Raw genomic sequence first — 26477 nt, 5'->3', positions numbered from 1 at the left:
ATGAATATGTCAGTTGTCTGTTAATAGCTCTATGAAGAGATTCAATTAATCCATTCTTCATAACTTGGCCACAATATATCAATTTATACATAAAGTATATACAGCTATGATTGATGTGCTATAGACAGACAGACAGCCATCCAGGCCAAAGAATATGGTTCATCTTAAATCTAATGTAATATAATGTTTGTCTCTGCTCTGTTGCAGCATCCTGGCACAAAGGAAAAGCACACCCACTGTGAGAGCTGCATTAGTGCAGTGTCTTGTTGCCTTGCTAGAGGTCAGCTTTCAATAGACACTTTGGCACAGCATAGAGGAGGAGTTTGCTCTTCTGTAGTATCATTTATTTTTGATTTTCTGATTTCATTTTTTCCTCCATTAGGCTGATCCATGCTGTAAGTGGGCGGTTCTAGACCTGGGTGAGGAGGAGCTTGCGGTGTCTGTAATCCTCCCATCTCACCTCTCAGACTCTCACCATCATGTCCGCATGCTGGCAGCCATGTCTGTGGAGAGGTAGTGAACGATGCTAAATGAAATAACATAAAGCTATAAGAAAAATTGTTTTTAGCCTAAGGTTAACACTAGAGCAGTGGTTTTCAACCAGTGGTCCTTAAGGGGGTTCCAGGTGGTCCTCAGGTAAATGATGGAGTTGGTAACCAGATGGACAGATAGATCTTTAACTCCTGAGAGTGTAAATTGAAACCAAATGGACCCCTTGGTTTAATTTTACACTTGAGTTACATTATTCTTAAACATCTGCATTACTTAATTTACAAGAAGTCTACACAGTTTGAGATTGTAGAAGAATTGATATTTTGATCAATGTTTGCCTGGCTGTCGTCTCTCCTATGGAACGACAACAACATATTCTATGTCTTGGGTCTGAGAGGCAAAATCTCATCAAATGGTGGTCCATGGCTCTAATGCCAAATAAATAATGGTCCTTGATATGAAAAAGGTTGAAAACCACTGCATTAGAGGCAAGGTCATCACGAGGGGTCAACGCCCAGGCAATCCAGCCTATATATTAGGGCTGTGAATCTTTGGGTGTCCCACGATTCGATTCCGATTCTTGGGGTCACGATTCGATTCAAAATCGATACATAGGATTTCATCACAATCTACTCCAGTCTTGAACTGAAGTGACTACAGTAACTTGAAAATGACTGAAGACATGATGTTTACTGTGATTAGGGTGAGCTTACATTTCATATCACAAACACCATGTAGTGAAAACTCCTGTAACTGTAACCAGAAAAAGAAATCTAAAAAAAAAAATATTTATATTAAAAAATATATATATATATATATATATATATATATATACATATAAAAAAAATCGTTTTTTGGAAATTATGAATCGATTTTGAATCGTTCATAACGGAATCGCGATTCTAATTCGAATCGATTTTTTGACACCCCTACTATATATATATATATATATATATATATATATATATATATATATATCTCATTATTACTACATCACCATTCATTGTCCCTGTGTCAAGGCTCTTTCTGGAGATGAGACCAGATAGCTCAAAGGAGACGAAGATGCTCCCCCAGAAACAGCAGCAGATGGCCTTTGAGAATGTCTACCTGAAGGCACAAGAGGGCATGAGGTTCCCAGTAAGTTCCCACATTTTCACCTGCAGTTTTGCCACCAATCTGCTGTTTATCTACTGTATATTCCTCTCTTTCTGGGCGTGTGTGTGTGTGCAGTGATGTAAATGTAATGAGTCCCGGGATGCAGGGATGGTCTTTTAGATGAGCCCCAGGGACATTTTATGAGTCATATTTTGCCATTTTTACAAATTGCAGCATTTACTCCCATTTAATTTTATATGGTTATAATGTGGTTATATTAATGTAGAAAACAGAAGAAGAAATTATTATTATAACTAAAACTAATAAACTAGAATAAAAAACAGTACAGTAGTACAGTAGTGCATAAACTGCGTTTTGGGATGCAAAATGCACCCTATTTTAATCGTGTGTGTGTGTGTGTGTGTGTGTGTGTGTGTGTGTGTGTGTGTGTGTGTGTGTGTGTGTGTGTGTGTGTGTGTGTGTGTGTGTGTGTGTGTGTGTGTGTGTGTGTGTGTGTGTGTGTGTGTGTGTGTGTGTGTGTGTGTGTGTGTGTGTGTGTGTGTGTGTGTGTGTGTGTGTGTGTGTGTGCGTGCGTGCGTGCGTGCGTGCGTGCGTGCGTGCGTGCGTGCGTGCGTGCGTGCGTGCGTGCGTGCGTGCGTGCGTGCGTGCGTGCGTGCGTGCGTGCGCGCGCGCGCAGAAAAGCGGCGCTTCAGAGGACCTTTCTTCAGACGAGGCCTTCAACCGCAAGGCCACGCTGTTGAAGAGTGTGTCTCTGGTCCTGTGCTGCAGTCCTGTCTGTGAGAAGCAGTCTCTGTTTGCCCTCTTCCAGTCATACAAAGAAAACAATATAGAGGAACAGCTCATTAAAAAGGTATGGGCTTAATTTCCTACAAACTCGCCTTCTTTAAAATGAACTAGAACAAGCAATTTCATGTTTGTTTTTCTATTGTCCACCCCTTCAGGTGTTGTGCAATGTATGCAGAGCCCTGGGCTACAGGAGTGTGAAGAGTTTTGTTAATTCACACCTGTACTACCTGGTGACCGAGTGGCTGGGAAAGAAACAGAATGACAACCTCTACACTCTGGAGTCCTTCCCTTACACCCTGCTCGACCACAACACGCTCAACGATTTCTACAGGTGTCGATAGAAGTCATTTTATTATTAGTTTTGCTGTATATAGTAAACTTTTCAGCAGCATTTCAGAGACTCACAGAACACTACTCAGTGTGATGTCATTACATGGGATGCTAGCCCGTTTTGTTGTCTTCTAGCTCCTCCTACCAGGTGCTGGTCCCTCACCTGGTCTTCCTGGATGACTTTGAGCAGGTGAAGTCTATCGGTAGCCAACTTGGGAAGGATTGGAGGGAGCTGCTGGCAGATTGCTTCCCTAAGATCATGGTCAGCATTCTGCCATACTTTGCCTTGTCTGGCCAGGACACACAGGTGGCCCTGCAGAGAGAGAAGGCCAGTAAGGTCTATGACCTACTAAAAGACAGCAACTGCCTGGGAAAACAGGTGAGAGCTTGGAAGTATTTCTTAGAAAAGTTTAAATGGTTGGAATGTGGATGGTCAGTGTAATTACAGTGTTACATCCACCCATGTTTATATACTGTAGAATCAAAACATATGCCAGTGTTTGTCTGTTTTTCTTTACCTCATCATTTACACATTATATTTGTTGAAGGGTATTCCATGAGTGCATAATATTTAGCATTGGTATTTGAAGTATTGAGTATTGTTTTGGGGTATTCTAGGGGAAAATGTTAAAAAATGTATACTTTGAAGATAACAAAAAAAGCAGAACTACAACTCACATTTTTCATATAACGTATTAAGTATTATCCAATTCTGTTGTGTTGCATTGTGTTATGTTATGTATTACATTACTCTATGTCCACAGCGAATTGACAGCTTGATCCACAGTAACCTGGCAGACATAGTGGTAGAACTGCTGATGACTCTGTATGAAGGACCAGGAACTGAAGGGCAGACAGGAGACCTGAAGCGCTTCATAGGGTAGGACCAACTAAAACACTTCATCCAGTCAAATGTGTCATCAAAACACACAAGGCAAAGTCACACTATGTAGTGATGTAAAAAATGACAAGTTATTATTATTATTCTGATTTCCAAATAGCCCCCAACGTGATTTAATGAATGGCATTTTATAGCGCTTTTCCAAGTGCTCAAAGCGCTTTACAATGGTTCATCAAACATTGGGATTTAAAGCAACCAATCTAATCTTTTTAGAGAGAATCTGCAGAATTATGAAAATGTCTAATACTCTATTGGTTACCTCCCCATAGAGAACTGGACCCTGCACCAAACCCTCCATTCTTCAGCTCCTACGTCATCAAGGCCACCTTGGGCTACCTCAGCAAGTGTCACAGTGCCAACCACAAGTCAATTATAGCCATTCTGTCCAAGACCCCGGTAAGATGCACGGTGATAAGTACAACACGATTTACAGCAACAGCAAGTGATATTGTCAGACAGTGTTGTGCAATAAGATTATAAAAGTTTCTCTCAGAGGTGGGAGTACACTACACGGAATGTGTTACTTAACTTTTGTTCGCTCTCTCTGTGTTGTGGTGGTGGTGGTGGTCGTTGCTGCGACAATGGTGACGTTGCAGATTTCCATCCAGAGGATTCTGCTGGCCGTGTGTGAGAAGGCATCTGAGACGGCCAACGGCTATGAACGCCACCGCATTCTGCTGATGTACCACCTGTTCGTCAGCCTGTTGCTCAGTGAGGTGAAAGACGGCCTGGGCGGAGCTTGGGCCTTTGTCCTCAGAGATATCATCTACACTCTGATACACTACATCAACAGCAGGTTGGCTTGGCACAAGCATGCATGCCACACACACAGGTGCACGTACCGCTGCTGCTGGGCAGAATCCTCTCCATATTCTCATAACGTTTTGTGTTGTTTTTTCGTAAATGAACGCCCTACCTGATCATACTACAGCATCACAAAAGTAGCAGAGCCCCGAGCTTGAAGCGTTTTGAGCTTGTTTTGAGCTTTTGCTGCTGCTGCTTTGTTATTGACATTTGAGGTTTCCCACCCAACAGACAATATACAGTACACATAATTGGATTCTTATTCCTATAGTGTTACTCTGGTGGATGTTTTTGAACCGAACTCAACCCTAATCCCTAAGTGCATAAATGTTTAGTATGGGGGGTTTAATTCTGAACGGAGCCCCTGACACAGAGAGTTTGTGTCATGTCATGACAGCGTGTCCTGATAGGCCAACTGACTCTAGAACGCATAAATAGAATATCTTTCACCTCGTGAACACATCACACGTGTCCGTGACGATGATTGTCAGATATTTAACCTACCACCTAAACCGTCAATTTCTACACCAAACCTCTTTGCTGAAAATAGCCAATCTACAAACTCACAATGCCTTGCAGCGTGAGGTGTTGTGAGCTTGTAGATCTGTTATTCTTGGCTAAAGTTCTCCTAAGAATAGGGATGCTAGGTTAAAAAAAAATCACACGCGTGTGAACTGAGGGCCACTCTTATCGTCATACATCACATTCCGTGCTCAGCCAATCAAATCATTTTGTGAAACTGAAATGTTAAATATGTGTACGTTTGTTTTCCGTTCCACCAGACCGGGCCCGTGTGAAGAGGTGTCTGGCCGTAGCCTGTCTCTCTGCTGTGACCTGCTGGTTGAGGTGTGTCGGGCAGCCCTCCAGTATTGTGGTGATGCTCTAGACAGCCACCTGCAGGTCATTGTGGGTACTCTCACTGCGCAGGTGACCAGCCGGCCTGCCATCTCGCAGCAGGTAGACACTGCTCCATGTACAACAACACACTTTACTTTGGTTTTTGGTTATTACATTTGAGTGTCATGGTTGTGGATTTCTTACAGTCCAGGGTTCGATTTGTAAAAGATTGTTTGTTAGTTACCAAAGCAAGTTAGTGTGATACGAGGGTGTAGTCACTAACAGCATCCACCAATATATATATATATATATATATATATATATATATATATATATATATATATATATATATATACATCTTACACTAGCGGTATGTTTAAGTTTGCCATTCATGATGGATTCTTCCATGGACTGCTGCCTGGCCATTCAGGTGCTGGGCTTGCTGCAGTTCCTCGTGATAGAGAACCAGGAGAAGTTGAAGAGAGCCATCTGCAGGCTGCAGCCCTTCCCTGACAGGCCTGAGTTCAAAGACCTGCATGCTGTACAGCACAAGCTTAAATACAGCTCTGGGACCTTCACTTTGCAACAGGTAATGGAAACAGACCAGCTAATAGGCACACATAACGTACTGTACATATCATTAGTCGATTATAAAAAAAAGAGTAATATATATATATATATATATATATATATATATATATATATATATATATATATATATATATATGCATCGCCTGGAATGAGAATCTGACTCAACTATGGACGGCTATCATTTCCGGGGCAGGGGGAAGTGACCTGTCTTATAAGCTCATAGTGCGGATTTCTTTGGCACTGGCCGGGCGCCACGTTGTGGATTATAGGGATAGCGCGGAAAAACGCTTCCAAATTATTTGATTTATCGGAAAGTCATCGATAGAAAAATCGTGGATAGTCACATTGTTCTGCTAATGAAAAAATCATTGTTTTCCATCAACTGTCTCCATGATGATCGATCCTCTACACAGGAGATTGACCACTTCCTGTCAGTGACGTCCTGTGACTCGCTGCCCCTCACCAGACTGGAGGGACTGAAGGAACTGACCAGGCAACTGCATGCCCACAAGGGACAGATCAGAGGGCTGCTCAAAGACTGTCACGGTAGGACAGGAGTGTCCATGTGCTTCTGCAAACCGCTTATTAAATGGTTTCGGTGCAACCAAAAAGAAAAGAAAAATAGCTGATCTACATCCACACGTTGTGAGCTTGTAGATTTGAACTATTTTATAATATTTTTCGTAATAAAAAACATGGGGTAAGGCCCTTACCGTAAGAGGTACAGTAAGTCTGCACACCGTCTGAAGCACTTTTGCTACACGGTGCTAGGTTGTGAGATCACTGATATATCTTTGCTATCTTCACTCCTTGGTTCCTGTGTATAAAATGTCTCTTTCCACCTCCGTATCACAGAAGACCCTTCTGAGAGTGTACTGGTGAAGCTGGTGCTCAATCTGCTGCAGCTCTGTAAGCTAGCAGCCAATCACCCGGGAGGAAGTGACATCCTCGGTAAACACTTTTATATATAAGTCAAATAATTACAATAAATCTTGTATTCGTTTATTTGTATTCTTTATCTGAAATCTGTTCCACCGTACATACAAGTGTGTGCATATGCATTTTTACGGAGCCCCGGAGTGGCCATTGAGAGAAAAGAAAGTTAGTAATTAAAAAAATATATATATATCTCTCTCAATGGCTACTCTGGGGCTCCATACATTTGCATAGTCGCTGTACAAATACAGTATGTGGTGGGGATTGAATGATTATGTGGAACTTGATTCCTGTGTGTGTGTGTGTGTGTGTGTGTGTGTACTGTATGTCCCCTGCAGAGGCAGCAGGTAGCTGTCTGGGGGAGCTCGGCCCAATCGATTTCTCCACCATCGCTATGCTCCATTCCAGAGACCCTCTCTACACCAAGGCTGTCTCTCTGTTCTCCTCCACTGAAGCTCAGAGCCTTTACATCATCCTCAACTGCATGAACAATGCCCTCACTCACCACAGGTAGGCCTTCAGGATTTAATCTAGTGTATCTACAGCATCTAAACTATCTTACCTACAGTATGTAATCTATTTTATCTACAGTATTACATCTATTGTTTCTACTAAATGTAATCTATCTTATCTACAGTATCTAATATACTTTGTCATCTCATGTAGCATTGAGGTGAGGCAGGCTGCAGCCCAGTGTGTACAGCACATCCTCAATTCTCAGTCTGGAGCAGACTTCTGGGAGCAACATAAAAACAACGGAGATCCCATGTTGGTATACCTCAACCCCTTCAGAACCTCCAAGAAAAAGGTAGGTCTCGCACACGCACATGTTGAACATTTGTGGTATTCCCCTTAATACATTGAGTGCCGCCAGCTGGACGAAGGAGGTATGGCGCTTCAGTGCTGGGGATTTCTGGCCATTCCACTATGATGAGCTTCCGTTTTTGGCTTCCATCTTAGATGCTAAAGCATAGTGTCACTGCTACCAATCTAAAATGAGGTCCATACTTGCTCTAGAAAACGCCAATGTTCCCATTGCGCTCACCGGATAATCAGAAAAGACCTCCGAACATCGCGGATCTGTTCAACACCACGGATAACGCTTTAGTTTCCGAGAAGAAATCCTGCTAAGGCGCGGCCTAAAACAGAAGCCAGTGTGGTTGAGTGAAAACAAACGGTGCATAGCAACCGGAGCGGTTAATAAAATGAAACACAGCGAGGCAATGTTCTACCTGTCATACGGTCCTGACGTGTTAAGGAAGATTAGTCTGATTAACCACTTGATTGTTTAATTAGGCTAATCTGTATACATTTTTAGGCATTGATTTGTTGATATAAAATATAAAACAAACTATGTAAAAAACATGCTTTTCAATTATTCGACTAATTGGAAAGTAATCTATAGAATAATCGCTATGTAATTAATCCATAGTTGCAGATCTACGTTAATATGGATGTGAACTCGTCAGAAGAAAGTTAATACATTCATGTGTTATCACTGACCCCTTGCCCCTTCAGGTGGCCAGTGTGAATGTGGAGGTGAACTCAGAAGACAGGGAGCGGCTGGCCAGCCGGGAGTTGTGGCTTCCTCAGGCAGGGAACCACAAGGCCTGGCTAAAGAGCCTCTGTACTGCCCTGCTGGACAGTGGGGGGGTCAAGAGTGAGGCTCTGCTTCTGTCACGACCTCTGTGTGTGGTAAGTACATAGATTTGGAGTGTGTTTCTTATGCTAGAATAGTGGTTTTCAACCTTTTTTCGGTTTCAGTGCTCTCCTTTCTATACAATATCCAAGGCCCTTACACTGCCCCCACACCCAATAAAGATTTAAGCTAGATTTTGCTCTAAAGTGTGTTTGTTTATTTTTTACTTGTATAATAAATAAATACAAAATCTAATGGAATACCAGATAATTTAAATATCAGCAAAAAATAGGAATTTATTTGATATTTAATTTAAATATCAGATTGCATTATACTGGACTGTTAGAATAATTGTTTAATTCTCAGAGAGCAAGAAAAGAATGAAAAGGAAAAAAAGTTGTATTTGCCGTAGTATTGCCTTAAAATAAGCCTGGGATACCATTGTATTATTATTCGCTGTTAAACAGCTAGAATTATAATAACTTCAAACTCTAATTGAGGTCTCTTTTACTGATCACAAACAGCAATCCGATGTAGCTAATTCGTGCAGTTAACCAAGTTCCACTGCATCCCTGTGTCTGTGTCTCTCCCAGGTGAGAGCAGACTTCTGCCAGAAGGTTCTGCCTCTCATCATTCACTCCATCCTGCTGGGAGACTCTGACGGCACGTGGAGAGAGCTTCTGTCCACACACATCCAGGAATGCTTTGCCTTCTACTCGCGGAGCGCCCAGACCTGCAGCCGCTCCACCACCCCACTCATCACTGAATCTGGTCTGTATCAGCCTTGGGTCACATATTATACTGAAGAGTTTATCAACCTGGGCTACCAGGGCTGTAACACAGGTATTACCGCTATCGAGGGTATGCGCATGCACAAACGGTATGGCAAATCGAGTGGCAAAGTGAGTTTAACATAATTTAATGCAATCAGATATGACTTTTCTGTTTGGATGTATGGGCTGTCAAGGCAAGAAATTCGTTTTTTGACACTCGGCAGGCATTCCCGCATAACTTCCCGGTATGATGATGATGTCATGCGCATACCGTACTGATGTATAAATTTAAGATAAGGGAAGGATCGAAGACCAATTTGTTGGAATGATGGCGAGAAAGGCCATTTTGTTATGTATTTAATGATACATATTTACCAATATGAATATGAAAAGCCCAATACCATAGTGTCCGAATTATGACGCAGCAACATTGCTGCTTTAAGTACTAAGTGGTTAAAGTGGACATACTGAGACCCTTTCGGTATGAAGAGCCATAAACTATTAAGATAACCCTTGACTCTGGAGGAGTCCCGTTGAGGAGAATTTGTAAGAATGTAATAGAGTACAAGTACTCAAGTCAGAAGGACTGTAAACCTTTTAAACAAGTGAATATTAACTTTATCTTTAATGTTATAATGTTAAACTGTACTTCTATATTAATACCTTTTAAGGATAAATACTTTAGAGGAAAACTACAATACTAAAAGGAGAGAATTAGGCAGAGTAAAATTATCAGAGTATACCAGAATACCTTAGAATGAGTTTGACACCAGACACGAAGGAAGAAGTCCACACACCAGAGCTAAGGATTTTCCACTTGATATATATCACCAATTACATCGGGAGAGAAATGGCAGGTCCGTACAGCGTTAAAAAGATCTCTCACTGACACATCATCAGTGACCATATTTTATACTGTTATGATAACAAAACAAACTCTGACATAGGAAGTATTCAATTTGAGTTCAGAGGGTAACCAAAAGTGAATAATGGCGACACCTATTGCCGGGAGGTTCACTTGGGACAGTACAACTGACGTGGCAAATCACACTTCCGGGAATCCAGGAAGTGTGACCAAAGAGAATCATAGTTCTTTTAAGTGTAGATGTAGTTTATAACTGGTTACTGACTACTAGTAGTTGAAATGAAATGAAATGAAATCTATATTTACCCAGGGTATCTGGGCTAAGCTCAAGAACTTGTTTCCAGCCAGGCCCTGCTCATAGAACACATTTCATCGTAGTGGTTGATGCCTTGTTCAAGGGCATTTCAGCGGTGGTAATTTTAACGTGTCGGACGGCTGGTTCGAACTGGGAACCTTCCGGTATCTAGACCGCGCCGCTATCCGTTCGGCCAATTTGTCTGCTCTGGCACCGTACCAAGGCCGAATAACATGTTTTTCACCAGAGGGGCAGAGAATGCAAGACGTCATGGAATGTTGCTAAATAAACATACAGGAGATATCTCACGGAGCAGAGACAGCAATGATATGAGCCTCAGTGGGATCAATGTGACGTGAAAAATAAGTCATAGGGCAATATGGCATAGGTAACGATTCATATTATAGCAGGACACAGGGCATATGATACAAAGTTATTGAGAACATGTAACCGAATCCCACAAAATAACAGATCTACAGATCTAATAACTCAAAATTATCCATCACGTACCTTGTTATTTTGCTTTTCGTTGTTTCTATTGATTTTGTCCTACTCCTAACCAATGCCACGTTTTTCACCAAATGTATCCAGGCAGCCCTGCTATCTTCCTTTGTTGTAATCTTGTATGACATTATTTTAAGTCGTCCTGATGTTGTACAATCCACCACAATTATTCAATTATTCTGGTATTCCACCACAGTTCAAAACAAACACAAGCATAAATAGCAATTTTTAACTGACTATGGTCTGGATACTGTACAACCTGTCACTCCCATTCATTAACTTATTCAATTCTGACTGAAATTGTATCAACGTTTATCTAATGCTCTTACTGTAGGTGTCATTGTTAGTAGGAGACATTTGTGCATGCAAACTGTGTGATTATTAACCTGTGTAATATCTTGACAGGAGAGACAGACGTTGCCAGTCAGGGTTCATTTGACAAGGTGTCACTACGTACCATGCTGTCCGTCATCGACTACCTAAGACGCCAACACAGGCCACTAGAATCTGACAGGTCTGTTTCTGCATTTACAAACTTCATCCTACCTACATACCACCATTGAACACAATGTATTTGTTGTGACTCACCAATCAATGTGTTAAATATGTGTGTTGTTTAGCAGTGGACATAGTATATGTATGTGTTAGTGTGTGCAATGGTTTTGTGGTCTCAGTAGCTCAGGTCTCAGATTTTCCACAATCAATGTATTGTAGTGTGTTTTTTTTCCTGCTTTTTGAATACAATGTGTTTATTTACTTTTGATTTGATGATTAACCTGTTTGTATCCCACAGTGACTACTGTGGTACGGTTTGTCATGCTAACTTCTGGCTGGAGCTAAATTACCTGGAAGTCGCTCGAGCTGCTCAGTTCTGCTCAGCCCACTTCACCGCCCTGCTGTACTCTGAGATTTATGTCGACAAAATCAAGGATAGCATGGAGGAAACGCGCAGGTATGCACTGATATTGACGCTTTTACATTTGGGCCTTCCGGAACTTGTTTCCATGCTTGATCATGAACCAAGTAACTTATACCTGTACTTCCCAGATCCAAGTCCAGAATATCGCGTAGGATCAACTTTGAGGACAGTCAGAACATCGCCATCTCCAAACTCTCAGAGAAGAGTGTTGAAGACACAGGCATCAGTCTACAGGTCAATCTTCCTTCTCTTTTCAAAAGCGGTGTCAGATAATGTCCATGGTCCACACTTGTTAAATAATGACACTAAACCCTGCAAAGGTAGATGTGCTACTCTTTGAATTGTTTGACATAATGTAGACCGCATGTGCTGTTTCCATTTCTGACTAATAAAGTATTCAATTAATCATTTTCAGGAGCTGCTAATTGAGGTGTATCGGAGTATTGGAGAACCTGACAGCCTGTATGGATGTGGAGGAGAGAAGCTGACCAGTCCTATAACCAGGTAGATACTGTACATTCCGTTCACACTCGTACACAGAATATTAGTAGAAACTCTGATGTGGAGTTGTATGTATCCTGAGTGGCACAATGAGGCTCTCTCCGTTTAATGTAAAGGCCTTAGTTTGATATGCACTACTAGGCCACAGATCACTGTGTACACTCTAAAATCCTCAGTGTTATTTTAACTCTGAGTGTACAAATGGAGATGATATAGGTTAATTAAGCCATGATTTGATTATTCGTAATTATTGATTATTCTGTGTATAATTTGTAGGATCCGAACATATGAGCATGAGGCAATGTGGGGGAAAGCCCTGACCTCATATGACCTTCACTGTACGTTGCCTGAGGTCACCAGACATGTGGGAATTGCGGAGGTAAGGCACTTTGTGCTTAGTTGTTAAGACACTTACACATCCATTTTGTTTTGGATCGTGAAACTGTCGTTTGGTGCAGTCCTTAAAAAAAAAAACATTCACATATGGAATTTACAACACATTATAAATGTTGTATTATCCCTGTGTTCCCAACTTCTTCTGGATCCGGGCTCACTTGAAAATGTGGAAATGTTCACAGCCCACCCATCTGATCACGTTAAGTGGTCAGATGGTTAGGCTGATTTTCAGAGCCTGTTTATTTTAATGATCGACGACGCGATTGTGTTCCGGCTTGAATCAATGGAACTATAATGTAGTATACTTGAAGGTCTTTTTATGTTTTTTAATTTATTTTTTATATATTCATGCCTTATTATGAATAAAACCTTTTGCCAGTTTTATTCTGGAGCCCATTTTACAAACATCTTGACGGCCCTCAGTCTAGTGGGCCCCGGCCCACAGGCTGGGACACATTGCTGATGTTTTATCACTCCTCCATGGGGCAACCAGGGCCTGCGGAACTTTGGTCTAAGCAGCATCCTGACCACCTACCTGAGGGGTCTGGAGAGCGAGGGGGTGGAGTGGGGAACTGAGCTGAGGGAGCTGCGCTTCCAAGCTGCCTGGAGGAACACCCAGTGGGACTGTGACCTGTCAGAAAAGTGAGGCACTTTCACAGTTTTTCCAGAATTTAGCTCTGTCCATGAATCATCTCTCTTTAGTGTGTTTTTTTTGTTTGTCCTGTTGTAGGCCAATGTGGGGTATTTGAGACTAAAAGAAAGATAAAAGGGGGGGTCCAGGAATGTATGGCTTGTTGTTTAGGAGCTTTATAGTGATGTGTGTACTGCTGTTTTGTTTGTAATTTTCTGAGTTGGACTGATATTATTGTCTTGTCTTGAATGTATGCATTGACCTGAGCAAAATGAGTTACCGCTTGTGGATTATGAAGGACATGTAAACTAATCTAATCTAATGAATAAAAAATGAATACATTTTGTTTTGGCCAAGCTGTATGGTAGAGTGTGTTAATACAGTATAAGTAGCACACCACTGTGGTCTCTCTGCCTTTATACTGGTTCACAAGTGACATGTTGGTTTGATATGCTTCACACACACCATGCTAACATATTTCCATAGATAGACGAGCATTGATGCTTTCTGAACTGAGAAGAGAATCAAGAGATATAATATTGAAGTGAATGTGCGGCTCTCGTAGCACCAATGCTTTTCATTTAATTCTTTCCCCTTACATTTTGTTTTTGTTTTTGCGCTAGGAGTGAGAAATCCAACCCCGGCTTCAACGAATCGGTGTTCTGTGCCCTGCAGGCTTTGAGGGACAAAGACTTCTCCATGTTTGATCAAACTTTGAAATATGCCAGGTATGCCACAGTGAGAAATTTAAAAAGATCATGCACCCATTCCCCTACATTATTTGACGGTGTGTTTGTGTGTGCGCGTGTGCTTAGTGGTGCTGAGGTGGAGGAGCTGTGCAGAGGCAGTCTAGAGGCTGTGTCTTCTCTCTACCCTGCTTTGAGGAACCTGCAGAGCATCAGAGAACTGGAAAGTGTCAGGCAGCTCTTCTCCAGGTGATGATCTAGATTAAATATATTGTGTTCATTGTATCCTCATTTTCCATACTAAATGCTATTGTGTTCATTGTATCCTCATTTTCCATACTAAATGCTCTTAAAGGGTAAGACCACTTTTTTAGAGGTTTGGGTTGTTTTCTTACCTTATTATGGTCAAACTAGTCCAGTCCAGGAGTTATTTCGCTCCATAGTGCAGTTTTACAGAAAATAGCGTTATAAAAATACCAGCCCATTGACTTACATTGTACACTGAAACAGCTCTCAAAATCACTCTTTTAGTTCGTAAACAAACACAAACAAAGTTGTTTCAGACAATATAGAGCAACACCAAACCTCATGTGTTTTTTTTTTTCATAAAAATGTTAACTTCCTGTTGATTTGTCCATTTTTATTCAGAAGAAAACCCGGACTGGATCCATGGATCCGGATCCAGATCTTCATATAGTAAAATCAACAGGAAGTTAACATTTTTATGAAAAAAAAAAACCACATGAGGTTTGGTGTTGCTCTATATTGTCTGAAACAACTTTGTTTGTGTTTGTTTACGAACTAAAAGAGTGATTTTGAGAGCTGTTTCAGTGTACAATGTAAGTCAATGGGCTGGTATTTTTATAACGCTATTTTCTGTAAAACTGCACTATGGAGCGAAATAACTCCTGGACTGGACTAGTTTGACCATAATAAGGTAAGAAAACAACCCAAACCTCTAAAAAAGTGGTCTTACCCTTTAAGTACATTTTAATTAAGAAAAAGTGCAAATTCAGAGGAGCGAATCCACAGGAGAATTCATGAGCAGTTTTGCTGTTCAGTTTAGTCGAGTATAAGTCATGTATATCTATTATACATTTGAAAAGGTGTACCCAACCCAGGAAAAGGGACCCAAAGTCACCAGCTACTACGTCACTGACACACTGCAACACACACTGCAACAACACACTAAGACGTCACAGACTTACCCTCCGCGTCGATCCATGCCTATCTCCTCATGTCGCGCCGCACGCCCACACTCAACACCACCCGCGTAAAAATTGTCATTGCACTGCCACTAAAGCCGGCTCCCGTCCAGACTCACAAACAATATCAATATCAATAATAAACACAAACACGCCACAAGCACCGACACCCCCGCCTAATTTGTTGCCACGTCTATGAAAACAAGCACAGAAAAAATGCCATTCAACACGCTACTTACACACACTACCACTCGCTTACAATACGTGGACCTGGCAACACTACATTCCCTCTCCCATTTGCTCAAAGCCCACCACGTGACCCACACACACATACCAAAAGTAGAAGAAGAACAACAACAACACACCGCACACACTGATTCTAACTTGGATGGAGAGCGCTGCGATTACATACATACACAGTTAAAATAATGCAAACACGACCGCGTTGACACCTGGCGTGGTACAAGCAGGACGAACCGAGGCGCATATATGGATAAGAACAACAACACCAACACTACACGCGCGCGCTGCAACAACGCGCTGCAACACAAAACAGCTACGTAGTGTGTGTGTGTGTGTGTGTGTGTGTGTGTGTGTGTGTGTGTGTGTGTGTGTGTGTGTGTGTGTGTGTGTGTGTGTGTGTGTGTGTGTGTGTGTGTGTGTGTGTGTGTGTGTGTGTGTGTGTGTGTGTGTGTGTGTGTGTGTGTGTGTGTGCGCGCGCGGGGGATTTTGGATCGCCTCGCGATGCAGCGCAAATGGCACGCACACACACGCCACAAAACGCTAATAATACAAAATAAGAACACTACACTAATAACAACAATACAGAGAACAGTACAGTACACATGACTACAGTACAGAAAGAAAGCTCACATCAGAATATTAATCCATGTAATAATAAAAAATAAGAACACAACACTAATAACAACAGTACAGAGAACAGTACAGTACACATGAGTACAGTACAGTACAAAGACTTACAGTACAGTACAGTATACTGTTCCTGCGCCTTGCCATGCTCGCTTTCATACACAAATACACAAAACCAAACAAGGTCACTCAGCCAGCTTGGCAACTTTGCGCTTTCCAAGCAAATGCATAAATGAAAACATCATGGGTTGCCATTGCCTTCTTCCCATTTGCGTATCGCATGGCGCTAGGATGAGCGGGCCGAAGGCCCGCGAAATTCTAGTAATATACATTAATATAACATATATTAGAAGTTTCCCCATATCAGCTAGAATCCAGAATGCTCTGGCCTTGTAACACTTTCAGTGAGGATTATTTCATATTTAAGTAAATTGTGTTTTCCATCATGTTCACTAATTCAACTCATTCCATTGTCATTTGTGTTTGAACTGCTGCCCATGGATGTAAATATACATTTTCAAATGTTTTTATTTGATATGACAGAGCGCTCTCAGATGTCACTGCCAGGGATGTGTGCAGACAGTGGCAGCAGCACTCCCAGCTGCTGGCTGACAGTGACTTTGCTCTGGTGGAGCCCATTCTGGCCGTGCGCTCTGTGGCGCAGCAAACCCTCATGTCCAGGGTGACAAACCCAGACGCCAAGAAGTACCTCAGCTCTCTGCTCACTGACCACCTTATGGAGCTCTGCCGGGTGGCTCGCAACGCTGGGAATACACAGGTAGGAGTGTGGGAACACAACAGTGGTTCAACGTTTTCATGTCAAAGACCCCCACATTGATATGGATATGGCCGTGGACCGCCATCTGATTTTCTTTTTTGCAGGACTCTCATACAAGATTTGTGGTGGTAGCTTAGTAGATCAGCTATTATCAATTGACACATGTATATACCGGTTAAACTGGCTTTTTTGTACCTTTTTAAGCAGTCACAGAATATTCACTACAATCGCACCACAGACACCGAGAGACATTCGCTGCGTGTGTGCGGGAAAAAATAGAAACACGTGTAAAACCATCATCTTTTCGATAGTTGAACATTGGAGTGGATGGGAAGCGGGTTGTTTTTCACCCAGTGTCAATTGTCTAGTGTAATCCTGGGCGCTACACTCCCTCTGCCAACCTGGGGAGAGGAACGTAATGACCTCATGTTTCCTTCAATACAACATGACGTAGCGCATGGAAGGAACACATTATTCCAACATGTTCCTTTCTCCTCCATCAGACGCCCAGGATGGCCAGGGGGAGGCAGTTTAGAGACCAGGATTACTGAATGGTTTTTTGTGAGGGTACATAACCTAAGGAACACAGTTAGAACATACAAACTCCATACAGAAAGGCCCTTTTGCCAACCCCACCTTTTTTCTTTTTTTTGAATAATACAAATTTTTCACCCATTTCGCCCCCTATGATAGTTGCCCCCCATGATATCTATTTGTTTACGTTTTTTGTGAAAAGTCGGGATGAAATATTAAAGAAGAGTACCTAAAGTTGCCATGTATTGCTGTACTTCAATATATTTTGATGAGAAATATATGCATCAGGTAAAATATACCCAGGTTTAGTGATGGTTTGACAAAGGTTAAGTTTAGTGTTCTAGGGATAACCGTTTAAATGCATGGATAGGTGTTTCTACACTCATTAACAATGTAACAAAACAAAACCTTGATTGTGTGTTTGTCCCCATCTTCTGTGTGTGGTGTCCTGTGTTCCTCAGCTGGCAGAGCGAGCTGTGTTCCAAATGAAGCAGCAAGAGGCTGGAGACTCTTCGTCTTCATGGCAGCTGGAGGAAGCTCAGGTGTTCTGGGCGAAGGGAGAGCAGGGTCTGGCCCTGGGATTACTGAGACAGATGATACTCTCCCTGGAGGATCAGGTACAGACATGCTCACATGCATTTAATAGTTTTGTACTGGGAGCTGATGGTAGGTGCTCCACCTCAACAATCCATCTCCCAAGGGTCTAGCGCACTGCGAAACAGGGACAGACTCCCGCATTCTTGCTGATACCGACAATAAGCCTCTCTGACTTACTGTACTACTTTTATGGTCACAATGTTTTTGACATTGCTGACAGGTGCCACCATCAGCCCGGAAGAATAGTTGCATAGACAAGTGTCACCCTCCTCGCCCGGCATCCCTCCTGCGAACACGGGCCAATTTTGTTCGTATACTATAGACGCTCGAAAAAACGGGTGAGCCACGGTGGATTCGAACCCACAACCTCCGGTGGTGCGCAGCCACGAAAGCCTCACAAATTTAGACAAAATATGAGATTCAATTTGATTAAGCAATATCTACATCAACACTGAAACCAGTGGATGCACAGGCTTGTCTTACTAGTGAAAGACTGAAGTGCATGAAGAACCAAAAACATTCTATGACTAAATGTTATTGAGCTCTAGTTGTCATGGTAATGTTTTTAATGTTTTCTTGGCATGCTCTGCCAGGTGGACTTCAACCCTGCCGTGGTTCCAGTCTACACCGAGTGTCTGAGGCTGTGTGGGACCTGGCTGGCTGAGACCTGTCTGGAGAGCCCTGGAGTCATCCTGGAGAAATACCTGGAGAGGGTAGGCAACTAGGGCTGGAACTCTACCTGGAGAGGGTAGGCAGCTAGGGCTGGAACTCTACCTGGAGAGGGTAGGCAACTAGGGCTGAAACTCTACCTGGAGAGGGTAGGCAACTAGGGCTGAAACTCTACCTGGAGAGGGTAGGCAACTAGGGCTGAAACGCTACCTGGAGAGGGTAGGCAACTAGGGCTGAAACTCTACCTGGAGAGGGTAGGCAACTAGGCCTGGAACTCTACCTGGAGAGGGTAGGCAACTAGGGATGAAACTCTACCTGGAGAGGGTAGGCAACTAGGGCTGAAACTCTACCTGGAGAGGGTAGGCAACTAGGCCTGAAACTCTCTACCTGGAGAGGGTAGGCAACTAGGCCTGAAACTCTACCTGGAGAGGGTAGGCAACTAGGCCTGAAACTCTACCTGGAGAGGGTAGGCAACTAGGCCTGAAACTCTACCTGGAGAGGGTAGGCAACTAGGCCTGAAACTCTACCTGGAGAGGGTAGGCAACTAGGGCTGAAACTCTACCTGGAGAGGGTAGGCAACTAGGGCTGAAACTCTCTACCTGGAGAGGGTAGGCAACTAGGGCTGAAACTCTACCTGGAGAGGGTAGGCAACTAGGGCTGAAAGTGAAACTCACAATGCTTCACCATGCAACACGTTGTGAGCTTGTAGTTGGGCTATTTGTGAAACGTATTTGACTAAAAACAATAATTTTTCATAATTGATCTATTAGTTCAATTAACTGCCAAATTTGGAACTTGAGCATGGTACTGTATACTTAGGTGCCTACAAGACCATTCAGTTCATAACCTGAAGTTGACGCACGCACGCACACACAGTCACACATGCACGCACGCAAGATGTGACTGACTCAAACTAGTCAATAAAAGAAAGTACTAGAGCATTAATTCTCTGTATTTGTTAGGCTCAAGTTTTACAAAGGGTTTAACCTGAATCAGACCTTACAACATGTACAGTATAGCTTTTTTACACAGTTTCAGATTGGTGCTCTGTATCAGGTATCTGTATCAGGATTCAGGAAGGAAAACATGTTTGTCAATTGAGCAGCACAACAGCACGTGTTAAACTGCTGTTCCTCAATGTCTTCTCTCTCAGGCAGTGGAGGTGATCGAGGCCCACACGGACGGCCGTGAGTCGAGGCTGCAGAGTCAGCGAAACCAGGCCTTCCTGTCTCTGGCCCGCTTCTCAGACGCTCAATACCAGAGCATAGAGAACTACATGAACTCCTCAGAGTTTGAGAACAAACAGCTCTTGCTGGAGAAAGCTAAAGAGGAGGTGAACCTGATGAAGGAACGTAAAGTCAACGACAACAGGTAAGCAAAACCTGTGGGTTGGCCAGCACACCTTGCCTGTCATTCAATTGTTTTTCCACCCTCCTCGCCCGGCTTCCCTCCCCCGAAGATGGACCAACTGTGTTCGTATAGATGCTCGACAAAGCCGGATGCACCACGGTGGATTCGAACCCACAACCTCCGCGGTAATGCAGAGGCGCATCTTTGATGAGATTTTATTAAGCAATATCTACATCAACACTGAAACCAGTGGAGGCACAGGCTTGTCTTACTAGTGACAGACTGAAGTAATTCAAGATTTAAAAAAAAATACTACGATTCAATGATATTAAGCTCTAGTTAATCATGGTAATGTTTTTAATGTTTCAGACCATGCTGGAGAAAGCAGTAAAGGTCATTCCTTTTTATTAGGGTTGTAACAAAACGTAAAAGAAGATGATAATTGATAGTTGCAGTCATGTGCACTTAATCATGTGCTCTTTAATTGTATGTAGGAGTACTTAAACCACTACACTTAAACCAACTGTAAGCATTAACATTTTGTATGCATTTTATTTTTGAGTGGTGCAAACCACTCCAACAACTGGCTTTGTTAGTACCCGTGTGTGTGTGTTTGTGTACCTGTCCCTCAAAAGAATGAGCTGGTTACTATGGTCACTGACATTACGTCAGACCACAGCTGATCAGGCTATATAAGACCTTGCACCACTCAGTTCACACGGGTGTGGTTTTTTCAACTTCTTTTCACTATCCCTTTACATCAGTATAGTCCTTCCCTTGTAACCAGTCTTCCTCTTCCCTCTCAGGTATACAGTGAAGGTAACCAGTCTTCCTCTTCCCTCTCAGGTATACAGTGAAGGTGCAACGAGAACTGGAGCTGGACAAGAAGGCTCTGTCCAACCTGCAGACGGACAGGCGCCGTTTCCTCAGCAAGGCGGTGGAGAACTACATCCTGTGTCTGCAGCAGGGCGACGAGCACGACACCTGGGTGTTCAGACTGGCCTCACTCTGGCTGGAGAACGCCGACGTTAAGGCTGTCAACGACTTGATGAAGGCAAGCCACAACATCATCTACCACACACACAAACTAAAATGCACACCCGTGCTTTGACAATTTCATGTAATTTATTAATAACATAAGTTGAGCGGTAAAGAGGAAATAAATACAACGTATTATTCCAACTTGACTGGTATACAGTATGTCTGTCATCTAGGCAGTATTCTGATAAATCTCTTGGGTTGTGTTGCAGGAAGGAGTTCAGAGAATCCCATCATATAAGTTCCTGCCTCTCATGTACCAGCTGGCAGCTCGCATGGGAGCCAAGATGTCCTCCGGTGTCCCTGAAGATGTGGGCTTCCATTATGTTCTTAATGATGTAATACCACCTTTTGCTGTTTGTTTTTATTTTAATGAAACAAAATACAAACACATGTACAGTATTTTAAGGTTTACAAAATCAAAAACCTTGCCTAGTTGAAGCTATCCGAGGTTTTCTTGTCCTCTAGCTCATCTGTCGTTCATCTCTGGAGCATCCCCACCACACGCTCTTCATCATCCTGGCCCTGGTGAATGCTAACAAAGACGAGACTATCTCCAAATCCCGAATGTCAAAGAGCTCTTCACGACAGGTTTCACCACTAGACCTGGTAGGACTCTACGCTGTAGAGAAAAATACATTGACTCAACACATTTTTGATGGATACTAAATCTCTGTATGGCTGCGGCCTTAATCAGTAAAATGCACCCATATCTCTTGAATGTCAATTCACCCCAATTAATTCTGTACTGATCACTTCCGACTGTGCATTTATCAGAGGAATTCTGATGAAAATGTACCTCGCTCTTTATGAATGAAGCACGTCGTGTTCGATGTGCCTTTATGTGCAGGAACGCTCGGATGTAGCCACGAAGATCATCAGTGTGATTAGGAAGGAGAAAGGCAAGATGATCAAGGACATAGAGCGTCTGTGTGATGCTTACATCACTCTGGCATACATGGACGCCAGCAAACACAAGACCGAGAAGAGTGAGTAGACAGAGCATGCTGACGTACAGTACACACAGGCTGCACCTCTTAGAAAATACATACACACCCGCTGCACCACTTAGAAAATACATACATTGTGCTTTAGGCAGAATGACAAACGGACAACAGAAGCTATTTTGTGTATGAAAATTCCCAAATTCAGGAGGTTGGTTTCTTTACACGCCAGAGTGGCTTCTTCGTCTTTGTAACCTGCCAGCAGAAGAGGAAACCCACAATACACACCATTGTGTTCATTTTATTCCCTGAATATATAAAAAGCAAGTATTTTTCACACCTACAAAGGTGTGTACACCAAACTATTGCCCCAACGTACTGAAATAAATAGCCTTCAAGTGCAAGAGAAAAAGTTTAATGGAAATTACAATGTTTCGGTCTATTTGATTACTAACAATAAAACTGTACAGTAACTATCACAATAAAAGTATAGTTGCACCACTCAGTTCACACAGGTGTGATTTATTTTCTTTGCAGAAGCTATCCCTATTCCTGCTGACCAGCCCATTATGAAAATCAAAGACCTGGGCGATGTTATCATCCCTACAATGGAGATCAAGGTATAGAAAACACTGCTTCTCACACTTTTAAATGTCAAGGAACCCCATAACTCTGAGTTACAGACCTGTAAAGGTCCATTTGGACCCCCTCTCAGGGAACCCTGGACCCCACTTTGAGAACCACTGGTATAGAATCACTGACTGTATGTGTTCTAATGTCTGCTCTGCAATACATTGACCTCCTCCAGGGCTCTATGCTCCTTTTTGTTTTACTCAACACCAAATCCCTTTGACGAAAATACAAGATCTTCAAGCTCACAATGGGTCGCAGCGCTTATGGATTTGCTATTTTCACAGAATGTTCGCCTCTGAATAGGGACGCTAGTATTCAAGTAATTAACGGAGGCTGGGAAGTGATTGTTTTGTATATGTCCTACTGTTACTGCATGTGGTTGTACTTTAGCACATTGTTTCAAAGTACTGGTGTCCAGTGGCATTCCAAGTCTCATTTAGCAGTGTTAACCAGTACTCGTCCGTCTCCCAAAACAAACATGTTTGTATTGAAGAGCTTGCATGAAGTAAGTGGCATGTTTCAATTTGTGGAGCTGTAACGGTGGTCCTCAAAGTGGGATCCAGGCAGGGAACCAAATGGACGAAGAAAAAAAAGCCGGTGTGCTGCCTCTGGAAACTGCCCTTGGTCAAGGCAGTGGGTGCTCAGCTTTAAATAAAACTTAACTCGTAAACCAACAAAGTGAAAAAAGCGGCACTCCAAAAAGAAAGATGCAAGGCTGGCTATTGAAAAAAATCACACCCGTGTGAACTGAGTGGTGCAACTCCCCTCTCTCTATCTCTGTCTCTCATTAGCAGGCAACAGTGCAGCACTATCTCTCTCTCTGTTTCTGGCACAACAGTGCCACTTTTGCCCCTACTGGTACTCATAGTCACACACATAGGTTAACACTAGTCACACACATGATAACACAGACATTGCTGTTCCTTGGAGTGGTTGCACCACTCAATAAGATGCAAGACTGGCTATGAGTAGAGTACGCTATGAGTGTGGACATTTGGTTCCATTTGTACACACTCCGAGTTATGGGGGTCTTTGAAATAAAATAGTTTGAGCTGCAGTATGAGCACTGTTGGACAGGCAAAAGTGATTAACTGTGTAACTGTAAACGAGCAGGTGGACCCGTCAGGCAGTTATGACGACGTGGTGACCATCAGGTCCTTCAAGCCCCACTACCACCTGGCTGGTGGCGTTAACCTGCCCAAGATCCTCGACTGTGTTGGCTCTGACGGCATCAGCAGGAGACAGTTGGTCAAGGTAGGGGGGGGGGGTGTGTGTGCGTGCGTGCGTGCGCGCACCTGTGTGTGTGTGTGTGTGCGCGCACCTGTTTGTTTGTTTGAGTCAACCACTGTGTGTGCGTATTTGACAAGCGCTGTGTGCTTGTGTTTTAAACAAACTATACCTTTGTGCTGCTAAGTGTTTGTTTCACACATATTCTGAAAAGACATTCTTATGCTGCGTGTGGCTAGGTTCTATTCAAGTCGCCTACCTTTGAAGATAAAGCACCCATCTTGAGAAACGAATGAATAGCAGTACAAGAGCACCTGATAACATTCAGCTGTGATCTCAGTTATTTTCCACGTTGGTAAATGGTTAATTCTGTGTTTTTGTGCTGTGACAAATACAAAGTTTGTTGAATTACAAGCATTCTTGTAATTTTCTGTTAATATGTGCATGTCCGTGTGTGCGCCCACTCCCACACTACAATGTGTTACACCTCATCTACACGGCCAGCGATGCGGGCGAGCAAACGATTAAATCTCATTAGAACACATGTTTTTCATTGTGACTGTCCTGACGTACCTCAAGCGACAACGCGCCATGCCACCCCTCCTATATTCGCTTGCAGAGCCTCTATTTGAGCGAGGTTTCGCGGCCCCAAACACTTATTGGTTGAGATCTACACGCTACTATTTATTATTTATTATTTATTTGATTGGTTCAGGCTACGTCGCAACGCAATAGCCGACGCTGCATGTCCGGACAGTTTTTCACACAATATCGCCATCGGAACGCTCGGTCCTTGCATGAGGTGTTAGTGTTAGTCTGGTGGTCATGTGTCTGTACAGTAGATGAGGTGTTGGTGTTAGTCTGGTGGTTATGGTGAAATAGCAGGTTTTCACCTGCTTCGGCCTCATTGAGGGATCAAGCCTTTAAATGTTTATTTTCTATATTTGATTGTATTGAGGTGTTGGCCACTGTAATGTCCAACTACTAACTCTTTATAGTAATTTCATGTGATGAGTTTAAAAGAGACAAAGAACACACTTCTACTGGTCCAGGCTCAACTTTCAGAAATATCACCCACACACACCCACACTATCCATTTATCTTTTAAATATTATTTATATTATATTATATATTTAAATATGAAGGGTGTAAGAATACTAGAATTTAATCTTTCTATGTAAGAGTTAGTTTTTCATTTTCTTCAACGGATAGGCGAAGGCAACTGTATTATTATGAGCCAGGCTACATACATACAGTACACCTTGACGTGTGTGTGTGTGTGTGTGTGTGTGTGTGTGTGTGTGTGTGTGCAGGGTCAGGACGACCTGCGACAGGATGCTGTCATGCAGCAAGTGTTCAGCATGTGTTCCATGCTGCTGCATCGCAACAGTGAAACGCGCAAGAGGAGACTCAACATCAGGAGATACAAGGTTCTTGTTTCTCTTTCCTGCTTATTTTGTCTCTGAATTGGTTTTATTTTTAGACTAATAGACGTTTTTTACAAATTACAGTTACTGTTTATTTCAAACTTTTTGGTTTCACTTTATTTTGTTTTCATGTTAATTATTTGTTTCATTGCTTTCACATTAACAGGTAATGTGTGAAATCTGAGAATTTATCCACCCAGATTTTGCACTTATTTACTATGAGATCTCTCTCTCGATCCATTTAATCTTGGACTCACTCTTTGTTAAAGAATACATATGCATGATGTGCCATCAAATATCCAGTTACAACACGACGCATAACCACAAATCAAACCAATCAGCATACAATATATCGTCTGTGTCAAGATGGCAATCACCAGCTGACTGGGTTGTGTTCCGTGCAGGTGGTTCCGTTCTCCCAGCGTAGTGGTGTGTTAGAGTGGTGCTCTGGCACGGTGCCTATCGGGGATTTCTTGGCGGACCCAGCTAAGGGAGCCCATAAACGCTTCCGAACTCAGGACTGGACCAACCTAGCCTGCCGTAGGAAGATGATGGTGAGTATGTAGATCTGTGTGAAGAAAAGGGCGAGAGAGCACATAGCATTGTCACCCATTACATTCTGTTTGTTTCGTGATGTGTTTGCTCGTATGAGTTATTTATATATACAGTATATATACATATATAGTTCAACGTTTTTAGGCTGGGGACCGCCGGAAATGCCTTGGCCATGTCTCGCGACCTCCCGCCCCGCCCCCAATACAAATTGCCCGCTGCAAAAAATGGCCAAAATGGATGTCAGCGATCCCGTTTGATATCATTAAATATGACCTAAAGACGTGTCCAAGGCCCCCCACAGTTTTATTAGAAAAGACGTGTATACAAGGTGTTAATTTACATTTTCCAGCCATTCGGTTGCAAGAGTTCTCAACCCCCAGTTTGAGATCCCTTATAGTTGAATACAAAGATAAGACTTAAGCACAGTCTGAGTGTCATGAGCCCCTCTCTCCTGTCCTCTTATCTGCAGGAAGCTCACAAGCTCACAAATGAAGACAAGCTCCATGCGTACAACGAGGTGTGTAAGAACTTCAGGCCAGTCTTCAGGTATTTCTGCATGGAGCGCTTCCTGGACCCGGCGGTGTGGATGGAGAGACGTCTAGCCTACACCCGCAGTGTTGCCACCTCCTCCATAGGTACATGGATGGG

General features: G+C 42.8%; 1 protein-coding gene across 4 annotated transcripts in view; it reads left to right on the top strand.

Moving 5' to 3' along the window:
• The window catches only part of atm (ATM serine/threonine kinase), a 43192-nt gene that overhangs the window by 12975 nt on the left and 3740 nt on the right, over positions 1 to 26477 (top strand). For all 4 annotated transcript variants that reach the window (XM_079515114.1, XM_079515113.1, XM_079515115.1 and 1 more), the window contains exons 21-58: positions 208 to 280; positions 383 to 513; positions 1512 to 1629; positions 2285 to 2458; positions 2550 to 2725; positions 2860 to 3103; positions 3489 to 3604; positions 3895 to 4021; positions 4222 to 4421; positions 5212 to 5386; positions 5697 to 5855; positions 6271 to 6403; positions 6713 to 6808; positions 7132 to 7303; positions 7460 to 7601; positions 8312 to 8488; positions 9026 to 9203; positions 11275 to 11383; positions 11663 to 11821; positions 11917 to 12022; positions 12204 to 12292; positions 12566 to 12668; positions 13179 to 13327; positions 13940 to 14044; positions 14132 to 14251; positions 16621 to 16855; positions 17851 to 18006; positions 18580 to 18699; positions 19809 to 20026; positions 20852 to 21059; positions 21256 to 21381; positions 21512 to 21652; positions 21894 to 22032; positions 22525 to 22607; positions 23734 to 23874; positions 25161 to 25277; positions 25679 to 25828; positions 26299 to 26464. In XM_079515114.1, the coding sequence (XP_079371240.1) occupies positions 208 to 280; positions 383 to 513; positions 1512 to 1629; positions 2285 to 2458; positions 2550 to 2725; positions 2860 to 3103; positions 3489 to 3604; positions 3895 to 4021; positions 4222 to 4421; positions 5212 to 5386; positions 5697 to 5855; positions 6271 to 6403; positions 6713 to 6808; positions 7132 to 7303; positions 7460 to 7601; positions 8312 to 8488; positions 9026 to 9203; positions 11275 to 11383; positions 11663 to 11821; positions 11917 to 12022; positions 12204 to 12292; positions 12566 to 12668; positions 13179 to 13327; positions 13940 to 14044; positions 14132 to 14251; positions 16621 to 16855; positions 17851 to 18006; positions 18580 to 18699; positions 19809 to 20026; positions 20852 to 21059; positions 21256 to 21381; positions 21512 to 21652; positions 21894 to 22032; positions 22525 to 22607; positions 23734 to 23874; positions 25161 to 25277; positions 25679 to 25828; positions 26299 to 26464 (5531 nt within the window). The remainder of the gene's footprint in view (positions 1 to 207; positions 281 to 382; positions 514 to 1511; positions 1630 to 2284; positions 2459 to 2549; positions 2726 to 2859; positions 3104 to 3488; positions 3605 to 3894; positions 4022 to 4221; positions 4422 to 5211; positions 5387 to 5696; positions 5856 to 6270; positions 6404 to 6712; positions 6809 to 7131; positions 7304 to 7459; positions 7602 to 8311; positions 8489 to 9025; positions 9204 to 11274; positions 11384 to 11662; positions 11822 to 11916; positions 12023 to 12203; positions 12293 to 12565; positions 12669 to 13178; positions 13328 to 13939; positions 14045 to 14131; positions 14252 to 16620; positions 16856 to 17850; positions 18007 to 18579; positions 18700 to 19808; positions 20027 to 20851; positions 21060 to 21255; positions 21382 to 21511; positions 21653 to 21893; positions 22033 to 22524; positions 22608 to 23733; positions 23875 to 25160; positions 25278 to 25678; positions 25829 to 26298; positions 26465 to 26477) is intronic.

Source organism: Electrona antarctica (genome assembly GCF_951216825.1).
Source record: "Electrona antarctica genome assembly, chromosome: 11".
Lineage (NCBI taxonomy): Eukaryota > Metazoa > Chordata > Actinopteri > Myctophiformes > Myctophidae > Electrona > Electrona antarctica.
This window is presented reverse-complemented; position numbering and strand designations above follow the sequence as displayed.